Source organism: Columba livia, chromosome 3, assembly GCF_036013475.1.
Source record: "Columba livia isolate bColLiv1 breed racing homer chromosome 3, bColLiv1.pat.W.v2, whole genome shotgun sequence".
Classification (NCBI taxonomy): domain Eukaryota; kingdom Metazoa; phylum Chordata; class Aves; order Columbiformes; family Columbidae; genus Columba; species Columba livia.
In genome coordinates, this window is record NC_088604.1 from 3885598 (window position 1) to 3897918 (window position 12321).

General features: G+C 47.2%; 1 protein-coding gene across 2 annotated transcripts in view; it reads left to right on the plus strand.

Annotated features, from left to right (window-relative positions):
- Positions 1–12321, plus strand: part of BLK (BLK proto-oncogene, Src family tyrosine kinase) — a 50182-nt gene that overhangs the window by 32436 nt on the left and 5425 nt on the right. For both annotated transcript variants that reach the window (XM_021294174.2, XM_065055626.1), the window contains exons 7-10: positions 6687–6836; positions 7355–7507; positions 8536–8715; positions 9312–9388. In XM_021294174.2, the coding sequence (XP_021149849.2) occupies positions 6687–6836; positions 7355–7507; positions 8536–8715; positions 9312–9388 (560 nt within the window). The remainder of the gene's footprint in view (positions 1–6686; positions 6837–7354; positions 7508–8535; positions 8716–9311; positions 9389–12321) is intronic.

A 12321-nucleotide genomic window follows, 5' to 3' on the forward strand; every position in this document is an offset into this window, starting at 1 on the left:
GGCAGTGGTGGAGTCACCATCCCTGAAGGGGTTGAACAGATGTGGAGATCAGGTTCTCAAGGACGTGGGGTAGTTACAGTGTGAAGTTAGAACTCGACTTGATGATCTTGAGGGTCTCTTCCAACCAAAACGATGCTATGATTTTATGATCCTATTACTTCCCTCCCTGCCCACACCTGGGCTCACCTCCACATGTCCCTGCTGAGCTGATACCAAGTAGGAGGGCTGCTTTGCATGCAGATTTGTGGTTTTCAGAATGTTTAGGGAACATTACCAGGTCAGGAAACATTGAAGAAACTTCTCCATTTACAAGTAACTTGTTCTGCTTGCATATTGGTTTCCCCTCTGCCTTCGTGGTGCCTTTGAAATTATCAGGCTTAGACTAGTCACCACATGCTACTCTTTCATTTATCCCCTTCCAACTTCTCCCCTTTGTTTGCTGGGATATTTGAGTAGTTGGGATGACTGTGAATTGCACCCAGAAAGGGAAGGGAACATCTTTCTTATGAAGAAAGGCTGAGAGAACTGGGTCTGTTCAGCCTGGAGAAGAGAAGCTGAGAGGGATCTGATCAATGACGAGAAATATTTCACGGGTGGGTGTCAGAGGATGGACCAGACTCTGTTCAGTGGTGCCCAATGACAGGATGAGGGGCAACGGGCACAGACTGAAACACAGGAGGCTCCATCTGAATATGAGCAGAAAATTCTTGACTTTGAGGTGCCAGAGCCTGGCCCAGGCTGCCCAGAGCGGGTGTGGAGTCTCCTCCTCTGAGACATTTAAACCCGCCCGGACCCACCTGTGTGATCTGCTCTGGTGACCCTGCGTGAGCAGCTGGGCTGGACTGGATGATCTCCAGAGGTCCCTAACCATTCTGTGAACACAAATGCTGTGCAGAAGCCCAGCAGACACTTGTGTGTTGTATCTGAAGATCTGGAAAGGACTGAGGCCCTCTGTCCACACATGATCCTAGTCTTTGTGGCAACTCCAGATGCCACACATGGATGGGATCAGACCTTTCCCTACACTTGCTCTGAAGAATTACTCTCTACTTCTGTTAGACAGGAGCAGCACACACAGGGTGAAATAATTCCTTGCAATTCTCTGAAATGTGAGCGGCTTTAGGTTCCACAGGGCTTGTACAGAGGTGGTGGAGCCCTGAGATTCAAGGAGAAGGAACCAGGCTAGATCATTAAAGCCTCATCTCTGCTGTCTAGAAGCAGACTGAGCTGGAGGTGTGTGATGTTCTTCATAAGCAGATGTGACATGTTCACAGAATCACAGAATCCCAGAATGTCAGGGGTTGGAAGGGACCTGGAAAGCTCATCCAGTGCAATCCCCCCATGGAGCAGGAACACCCAGATGAGGTTACACAGGAAGGTGTCCAGGCGGGTTGGAATGTCTGCAGAGAAGGAGACTCCACAACCTCCCTGGGCAGCCTGGGCCAGGCTCTGCCACCCTCACCGTGAAGAAGTTCCTTCTCAAATTTAAATGGAACCTTCTGTTTTCCAGTTTATGTTCCATGTTCCACTCCATGAAAGCCCCATGTTAGTCCCAAATGGTCAGAAATCAGATTCTGCTCTGAAATTAGTGTCTTACTTGTGCTTTTTCTGATATTTAGCATTCTCTCTTAAAATATGGCTGTTATTCCTTTGAACACTTCATCCTTTGAATCATCCCATGGAACCAGCTTCTACCTGAATACCCTGAGCTTTAGACCACCTAAATGGCCATGGTGACACCATTACACTGTCTTAATCTTAGTTTCCTCATCGAAAGAGAAGGCGAAAACAGAAAGCCCTGCATCTTCAAATATGCTGTGAAGCTGCAGTCACTAAAGTACAACATCCTGTGACCCACCACAAGATGTTCAGAGCAATGGAATGCCATGGAATTAGCCCCGCGCTTCAAACCCCACAGGTTCTTCCTATTTTCCTACTCCATTATGTATATTTTCGTTCACTTTGCACATCTTCAGCAACATTTGAACTTCAGGGCCAAGTACTGAGTCAAGCTAAGAGCTGTAGCCCCCTTAGCTGGTGCACAGAAGAGTGGTTGTCTCATAGTGGGTTGTCCAAGCCAGAGTGATACAAATTCTGCACCCTGACTAAGAGCAGCATCTATTCATGGCCAATCCTAAGCTGTGTCTCATTTTGCTCATGGTTAAAGATGCTAAAGATCTGAAAACCTGGGGCTTCACTTTGAGCCAACATTTTGCAGAGGCCATGAAAAGCACATTCAACACCCTGGGAAGATGCGTCCTTGTCAAGACAGTGTGGGAAGAAGACCAGCAGTGAAATCATCAGCAGAGACCTATCCTTGCCGAAGCTGCTGAAAATAAAATCTTCCTCCAAAAATATAATGACTCTGAAATATGTGGGAATGTACTCACAGAGCTGTGCTGAGTCACGAACTCCTGGGACACAGCAAGACTCCTATGTCCATGATCCTGGCAGGAGGAACCTTGCAAGAGCTCAGTTGCCGTATCCAGCTGAGCTCCTGGGTTTCCCATCAGGAAGGAGTTAAAAGACTGATGAGACCTACAGAAACAGGAGATCACAGAATCATAGAATCATTTTGGTTGGAAGAGACACTCAGGACTATTGAGTCCAACCATTGACCCAACACTGGCACTAAACCATATCTCTAAGAACCTCATCTATGCATCTGTTCAACCCTTCCAGGGATGGTGACTCCACCACTGCCCTGAACAGCCTGTTCCAATGTCTGACAACCCTTTCCAGGAAGAAATTTTTCCCAATGTCCAGTCTAAACCTCCTCTGGTGCAACTTGAGGCCATTTCCTTTCATCTTATTGCTTGTTACTTGGGAGAAGAGACCAACAACCTCCCTGCTACAACCTCCTTTCAGACAGTTGCAGAGAGCAAAAAGGTCTCCCCTCAGCCTCCCGTTCTCCAGGCTGAACCCATCAGGACCCTCCACCACTCCCCTTCACACTTGTGCTCCAGACCCTTCTTCAGCTTTGTTGCCCTTCTCTGAACTATCTGAGATGCTGCATGTGGTAGGACTCAGCCTGAGATGCAGGCATCAAAATGTAGATATCACACATGGCAGTTTCCTGAGCTCCTACTGTAGCCAGTGGGACTTGATTTGGTTGCAAAACCCTGAACATCTTAGTGTCATCTCCAGGTGCTCCACCAGGAGTTGTGGTTTTGCACCATGCCTGCCAAGCCAATGCAGATGTCTCATGTTACATCAAGTAGTACCAGACACCCATGTTTAGGTGACCGAATCAGTACCAGGTATGATGTAAAGATGAATCCCACCCTTTACATCTTCTGTTGCTCTTTCCCATACAAAAATTGCCACTCTGAACAGAAAGGACCTGAAAGACCTTGTAGGATGGTTTGGGGATCCCAGACACAGAACAGGAGGGCTTGACACCCGGAACTTCTCAGGGCAAGATTTGGTTGTGCTCACACACCAGCTTGAGCTGGTGCCAAGTGCAGGTGTGGACCTCTGTGTGTCAGCCCCAGTCTGTGCCGGGATGTGATGCAAGAGTGTAGGACCGGTGAATGTTCCTTGTGGCTAAGGAGCAAGAACCCCTTTCAACTATCATTTTTACAACGAGGGTGGCAAAATACTCAAGAGCTCCTTTTGGCTTCATTTTTACGATGAAAGTGGTAAGACACTGTCCCAGGTTGGGCAGAGAGGTGGTGGATGAACCATCCCTGGAGACATCCCAGGCCAGGCTGGATGGGGCTCTGAGCAACCTGAGCTGGTGAAGATGTTCCTGCTCGTGGCAGGGGTGGCACTGGATGAGCTCAGAAAGTCCCTTCCAACCTGAACTATTCTATAATTCTGTCATGGCTGTCATTGGGGAAGTAGGAGTCCTGCCATCTGTCTGGCTCCACTTAACATTTTTCATTTGCTGCTGTCACTGGGAGAAGAGAGAACTGAAGTTTTCAGCCTTAACGCTTTGCTGTGACATGACAGTTCCCAAGGGAACAGTAACCATTCAAAGTTAATGACAGGGACAGCTCTACCACACTCACTCCAGCAACCTAAACCCTGACCTGGAGTGAAATACAGTCATTAGCTCTAATGATGGGATAGGTATTAATGCTGGTAGTAGGCAGCTGATAGATTGGCCTGCAGGGTGCCTGGAGTCCCTGTCACCGCTCTGTGCTGCTTATCACTGGTTTGAAAGATGCAGAAGCGTTTAAAGGGTCATTGGGGTCTGGAAAGGAGATTGTGCAGAAAAGCAGGCATTATGGGTGCAACCATGCTCACAGACAGATCAGGTCTCCTCTGCTGACTTTCAGCCCGCAGGCACCCACTTGCACACATGTTGGTCATTAATTCCTGTGCTCCCTTCTGCAAGGCTGTTTGTTTTTAGTGCAGCTGGGTTCACACCACGTTTGGCTCCTTCCTCTAGCAGGCCTTGAACTGTAACATACCCTAAGCCACGTCCCAGGCGTGCAAAGCCCCATCTTGGACTTGTGCCATGTACGCTCCACTATGATGGGCTACAGCCTGGCCTGCATGTTATTTCAATGACTTCGAAATTAAAATACTATCATCATCCTCAACAACAATAGTAGAAGGTGCTAATAAAAACCATAACAACAATAACAACGATAATAATGACAACAATATTAAAGGCTGAGAGAGTTCAGGTGTTCAGCTGGAGAAGAGAAGCCCTGGGGAGAACTTAATGCAGCCTTTCCAGACTTGAAAGGGGCCAATAAGAAAGATGGGGACAGACTTTTGAGCAGGGCCTGTTGTGACAAGACAAGAAATGGTGGTTTTAAACTAAAGGAGGGAGATTCAGGCCAGACATGTGGAAGAATTTTTTTATTATGAGGGTGGTGAGAGCCTGTCCCAGGTTGGTCAAAGAGGTGGTGGATGAACCATCCCTGGAGACATCCCAGGCCAGGCTGGACGGGGCTCTGAGCAACCTGAGCTGGTGAAGATGTCCCTGCTCATGGCAGGGGTGGCACTGGGGGAGCTTTGAAGGTCCCTTCCAACCCAAACTATTCTGTGATTCTATATCATTATTGTATATAATATGTTGCTATTATTGTTATTATTATTATTTGCAATTTAGGCTGTTTCTCAGATATTCAGCTAGAGGACTGGTAGAGCTTCAAGGGCTCCTCAGTCTGTCTTCTGCCTGATGCTCATGGTGAGGGGAAGGGTTTCAGAAGAGCATCTTCTGTTGAGAGGATGTTACCCTTGACACCAAGGCTCTGTGCTTCCAGTCTTGAGATTCCCTGCCTTTCCATTAAAACCAGCAGGTCTTCCATGAGCATTATGCCACTATATCTCATAGTCTGGTCTCTGCAGAAAGGAAGTCCCCTCAAAATGACTGCTAGCACCTTGAAAAATTTTAGACTCTCCAAAATTTTGCTTGTAAAGATTTATAATTACTGCAACAGAGCAAATATCCACAGGGGCATGGTTTTTTTGTTACTCTTTCAAAAACACAAGTGGTTTCCAGCTGCTGGTGCTGCATCGGAGAAAAACCAGCCAGTGAGTGTTATATGTCAGTGAACTTTCCCCTTACATGCAGGATGAGGGTTTCAGAGTGACTGTGAAAGGCCCCAATTCTGCTTATGAGCCTACATGACAAAAGATGTACTTTTTAACATATATAACTTCACATTTTCAAACATTAAAAAAGGCAGCCTATGAATCTGGGTGATGTTTTAGACTTTTTACAGCCCAGCAGGCTTGTAACAATTTACTCCGGAAATATGATCCGGATAGAAGGGAAAAAAACCCCACACTGCTAAGCTGTATTGAAATTCACACTGACATAGGCTGGAAGTTACTGCTCTGCAGCAACATCTAGCGATTTTTTTGTGCACAGCAAAAAACAACCTCATGGTTTAGATTATAAAGCCATTATAAGGAGAGAACAGCAGGTTGGAGTGGCAGATCGATGAGTAGCTCCCGTGAGGTCAAAAGGCACCTGAACCCAGATGCGAATCCAGATGTGGTTTAGCCAGAGTCATGTCTATGGCTGAACATAACAATTCTGAAACCCCCTTCTGTAGCTCCTTCTATATCTCCCAGCTGAACAACTCACCTTGACACAAGGGTTTTAGGGGACAACAGGGACATGGGGACCTTGGATAATGCTGAAAAGAGACACACAGAATCATGTAATGGTTTGAGCTGGAAGATGCCTGATATCTCAACCTTACCTCTCCCACTAACTGAAATTCTGGTTGTGCTGGCAAGGTGGTCTAGCTCCTTGTCAGTTATGTGTTTGTACAAACTGGTGAGAGAGCTCAGATGAGAGTTGTGGAGCTGTGGGAAGACCAACATGACCTAAGGAGTGTCTGATTGCTCTGGTTGGAAACATGCTATTGATTGCCATATTTCTTCCTTGGGGCTGTTGCCCATGGAATAGGCTGGTCTTAACCAAACCTAAACAAGCCCAGTTAAGCTCTGATGAACATTTATCCTCTCCACCTCCCTTGGAGAGAGACAGATTTAGGTTATGGTTGGACTCGATGATCTTGAGGGTGTCTTCCAACCAAAATGATTCTGTGAGTCAATGATTGTAAGCCTGTGACTTTGCAGTGTGGGGGGACTTGCCCTGAGAAGACATGAACAAGGATTGAGAGAGATGTCTGTCAGCCATGGAAAGAGGAGGTAGCTGGTCCCTGGTACGTTGCTGCTTGATCTCACAGTTCCTTCTTCTGCTTGTTCTCCAGGTGCCTATTCCTTATCCGTCAGGGACAGCGACTCTGCACATGGGGACATCATCAAACACTACAGGATCCGCTCCTTAGATGGTGGGGGATATTATATCTCCCCCAGGATGACTTTCTCCAGCCTGCCAGATCTAATCCATCATTACAGCCGTAAATTGCTTGTCTTTCCTCTTGGGTTTGTCTTCTAGCAGAAGGTGGGCATGTGGGCAGAGGGAGGATGGGCTTACAAGCCACCACCACCACTCCATCTGCTCCAATGGGCCAGATGTGCTTCCCCAAGCAGAATTTGGTCACCAGTGTCCTATCTTTCATCCTACAGCATTGTGAAAGTGAGCTCTGCCCACAGTCCTATAATCAGTGAATTTCTCCCATCAGGAAAGAAAAGAGATGAATGCTGAAGGGTTATGCAGGAGGGATGCTTGGGAAGCAGGGTTTGGACTTGCTGTGCAGGATAATTTGCTCCTTATGTCTCCCTTTGAGCTTTTTCCTTTAATTTGGTCGATTCTGGGTGCTTTCATCCCTGTGGCTGAAACATTTGTGTGTTTGTGGAGGTTTCCCATGGTCCGACTTTTTCCTGGCATGAGTATATGGAGGAGGAGGTCAGTGTTGTGACCTCCTGAAAGTTCAGTCCATTCCATTGAACTCTCCTGTATTTTGTCCTCATACAGAGAAAGGGGATGGCCTGTGCCAGCGGCTCACAGCTCCCTGCAAATCCTTGGTTCCCCAGAGACCCTGGGCACAGGACGAATGGGAGATCCCACGGGAGTCTCTGAAGCTCGTGAAGAAACTTGGCAGTGGGCAGTTTGGGGAAGTGTGGATGGGTAAGTATAATTCTCCCATTTCAGGGAATAACTCTATAAACAGAGGAGACGAAAACTCCTCTTTCCGCAAGACAAAATTAGTCTGGGCGTTAGTATCCTAAAGTATGAACACGTATTTCATAGAAGCATAGAATCATAGAATATCCTGAGTTGGAAGGGACCCACAAGGATCATCAAGTCCAACTCCTGTCCCTGCATAGGATAACACCACAGCTCACGCCATGTGTGAGGGTGTTGTATTTATGGGTACACACGCAGCAGTAGATGCCATATTCTTGAGAAGGACCAGGCAGGTTGTGTTTGCACAGATCAGCAGATGACCATGGGTTTCACAGGTTAGATACATGCGATGTGTGTTGAACTATATACTTATCTCCTGAGACATGCTCTCATTCTTCCTGGGAATCCTGGGCATGCTTGTAGGATTACACACAGCAAGGTAGCTGGGTGACACTATCCCACTTTTTCTGCTTCCTTGTTCCACTTTCTAACCCAGATTTGAATCCCTTATGACTTTCTGCCCACTGCAAATCAGTGGGAGAGGAAGTGGGGTGAGCTCAGCTTCCTTTGTGTCCTCTTTGTGGTTGTCTGTTGCCTTGGCAATTGAGACTGTGGACAGGACCAGACCGAGTCGACATCCTGACTGCAGTGTCCTGGTTTTCTTGATGGTATTTGGGTTATTTGAGAACCCAGCTGGTGGGAAGTCTCAGGGATTTCATCCAGGAGTCTTGCCAGACTGTGAGGATGGGCTCATCGAATGGATGTCCACCATCCAGAGCAGGGATGATCCCTGATGAAATAACATGGGTTGACAGTTGTGTCACATCTCTCCCTTCTCCTCTCATACCTGCTGCTTGCTCAGAGCCCACTGGTATTGAGATTTAACCTTCATTTCTTGCAGGGAAATTGAAAGTTGTTACTGACATTTTCTGTTCCCTGATCCACAAGCTCTTCTGTTCCTTATTGCACAACCTGACGGAGTGTGTAAAGTAGCCAGAATTGCTCAATGCATCATTATCCCTCTGCAGGGTACTACAAGAACAACATCAAGGTGGCTGTGAAGACCATGAAGGAGGGCAGCATGGATCCTGATGCCTTCTTGGCAGAGGCAAACTTGATGAAGAGGCTCCAGCATAACAAACTGGTCCGGCTATATGCAGTAGTCACAAAGCAGCCCATCTACATTGTGACAGAGTACATGGCCAATGGTGAGGAGCCTTGTGGAGATTTTTGGTTAGGTTTCTGCAAAATCAGGTCAACGAGCTTGCTGGTACTCTCATCATAAGGGGAGTGGGGAGGAGACCATTGTACCGAATCTGTAAGAAGAAACGCTGAGTAATGCACAAGTTTGTTTCTAGTACGAGAAAGGACTTTGTGAGCCATGAAATCCTGCCTCTTGTGGCCTCATATTTCAGAAGCCACTTCACAAGATGGTGATGTTCCATTTGAAGAGTATTTTAAGTTCTCATCTCCACTGTTGCTACTGGAAGTTTGTTTCAGATTTTTACTCCTCTCATGGTGAAAATGTCCTTACTTTTGCCCCTCTTGCCTATAAGGCATTGAGTAAAGAATGGCCAGAAGTTTGTGAAAGGTCTGTGCAAAATAGAGTAGGGAAAAGGGCTACATTTGGGAACTTTCCTAATGGAAGATGCTCCTGACATAGAAGCATAGAATCGGACATCCACCGTGGTTCCTCAGATTTTCTCTTGGATGTAGGCAGATTTGTTGTATGTATTCAGAGAAGCAGCAGGGAAAGCAAATGCACAGGTTTATTTGGAAGAGTCACAGCAGTTCTCTTTTGCAGGGTGTTTGCTCGATTACTTGAAGACAGAAGAAGGAAGCCAACTGAATCTCCCCAAACTCATTGATATGTCGGCTCAGGTTAGTGAACAGCCTCTGCGAAATGGACTCAAGACCAGGGTTTGTTATTGAATCTGAAATTCTTGCAAGTCTGAAGTCTGTCAGAGTGCTGATTTCATAGAGAAAACCAGCACCTCCTGGTGTGGTCTCTCAGGGTTTCTCTCTCAGCCTTCTAGTGTTGATGTGTATGTCAGCTCAGCAATGCCCTGTTGTCCCTAGGATAGCCTCTGGGGATCTTAGCTAAAGAACTGGGTTTTTTGGGGGGGGGATTGTTTTGTTTTTCTGGCTTGCTGAGGAGGAAATAAGTTGTGTTTGGTGGTTTTGTTGTTGTTGTTTTTCCAAAAGGAAGAAAAACCTCAATGGAGACTTTCAATGTAGAGACCTTTTGGCTTTAAGCAGTTCTTCCCTCCTGATATTATGCATAAAGGATGTTCTGGTGCTTAAATCTGGCAATACTGCTCCTTATCACAGAATCACAGTCACAGAGTGGTTGAGGTTGACGGAACCTCTGGAGATCATCCAGTCCAACCCAGCTGCTCACGCAGGGTCACCAGAGCAGATCACACAGGTGGGTCCAGGCGGGTTTGAATGTCTCAGAGAAGGAGACTCCACACCCGCTCTGGGCAGCCTGGGCCAGGCTCTGGCACCTCCCAGCAAACAAGTTTCTGCTCATGTTCAGATGGAACCTCCTGTGTTTCAGCCTGTGCCCATTGCCCCTCATCATTGGGCACCACTGAACAGAGTCTGGTCCCATCCTTTTGACATCCTTGAGTTATTTATCAGCATAAATAAGATCCCTCTCAGCCTTTTCCAGGCTGAACAGACCCAGCTCTTTCAGTCTTTCTTCGTAAGAAAGATGCTCCAGACCCAGACCCAGATAACAGACTTTTGTCTTTGTAGGTTTGTTTCCCTTTGAGCTTCAGGCTGTAAATGTTGTGGCTGCACCATAATATTTGAGTCCAGAATTGCATCTAAACTCAAACAGGTCAATGATCTTGTCTGTCCCAGGCACGATGGTGATACAGGTCTGACAAGACACTGGCTGCAGCAGCCCCTGGGAGAAACCTGTCCCAGGGCAACCTTGTGTACCCAAACCTCCTCTCCAAGTTCAGGGTTGAAATTTTGAATGTAATCATTCAGCGTGGACTGAGTTGTCCAGAAGGCTGTCCACCACAATGCTCAAATAGTCCCCACAGTGGACACTATCACTGGGCCCTCCACACAGTTTGCAGCATCCTGCACTGTGCATCACTTCCAGGACTTCATTCAGGAGAGACATAAAGAAGAAATTTTTGATACTGATGGTGGTGAGACCCTGTCCCAGGTTGCCCAGGGAGGTGGTGATTGCCCCATCCCTGGAGACATCCCAGGCCAGGCTTGACGGGGCTCTGAGCAACCTGAGCTGGTGAAGATGTCCCTACTCATGGCAGGGGTGGGACTAGATGAGTTTTGGAGGTCCCTTCCAACCCAAACTGTTCTGTGATTCTATCACTTTGCCCTTCCCTCAAGACATGGGTGTCAATCAGGACAGCTTCCATCGCTCCCCTCCCACCCCAGCACCACCTACCCAGGGAGGGGATTCAAATACTAACTTGGTAGCTCTGGGAGGAGGAGGAAAAGGGCTGTGTCTCTCGAACTATTTTGCAATCTGTTCATCTGCAGTGTTGGGATGACATCACGGCCCAACAGGCACCCAACCCTCTCGAGCACAATTTTGGATCCAATTGCATCCGTTGGAGTTAAAATTAGCACACTCTGGGCTGATGTTCTCAATCCTGTGGTCAGTCTCGAAAGTACATGCTTGAGAGCACGCTGGGCTGGGACGGGCCCGTCGCTGGGTAATATCTCATTAACATCAGGACAGGAAATTACATCAATTCTTCCATTTTCCACTGCAGCAAACAGCACTTGCACTGAAGGGGTGTTGACACAGGTTAGAAATGAAGCATTGGAAAGTATGTGTTGGTATCCTGTTCAAAACCACATGTAAGTTGAGACACTGATGTGAATCTGCATGGAGTGGAAAATTGCTCTGCCCTCACCCGCAGGCATGTGAAAGCTTTAATAGGTCCTAACCATTAATAGCAGGGGTTTCGTGCATCCACTCACCCTCCTGATAAACCCTCCTAAACCAAATCTGGGACTCGACTGATAGAACAATTTTGTAGCCTCTTTTTTTCTGTATCTCCCAGCACCCAGCAATAAAAATTTGCTGCCATCATTTATAGTCTCCTCACACACCAGACACCTCCCCGGGGCTGCTCCCTGCACCGAAGATCTGAACTATGGAGGATGATGTTGGGAGCAAGAAACTCACAAATATAAGTTTCGAGGTGGCTGAAGAAGTTCAGCACTTACACAGTCCTATTTTTATGGGTAGGTGGGGTCTTCTGCCCTAGTGCATCCTGTAGGTATCAGAGGGGACCATGTTGTGTACTGTGTCCAAGCCTGGATCCAGCGCAGGAAAAGAAAACACCAACCTCAGCAAAGGAATCTCCCAAGAGGTCTCCCCAAGGCAGACCAGTGAGGGAGAACAGAGGGGGTTGTTGAATATCATCTAGTTGTTCTCCTAGATCTGGGCTTTGCTACCATGACTGAGAGATGGAGAAGCTCTTTGAGGGTTTTTCCTTTTTAAAATTCACCTATTTAATCTGGAGTGTTTGTGATTAAATTCCCAACTAGAGGGGAAAGTCTTGTGGCAGAAACTGGAAATCCAGTGATGTGGCTTTGGGTTTGCTTCAAATTTCTGCATCTCGCTGCAGACGTGGCTTGAGGGTGTGACTTCTGAGCAAAACAGAGAGTGAGGTTTCTGTTCTGCTTGATTTGACTGCTTCAAGCTCTTGGTGGCTGGGTGCATGCTGGTAGAGCTGCACATAGCCTGGAGAACAGGAGGCTGAGGGGAGACCTTCTTGTTCTTTACAACTGTCTGAAAAGGGGTTGTAGCATGGAGGGTG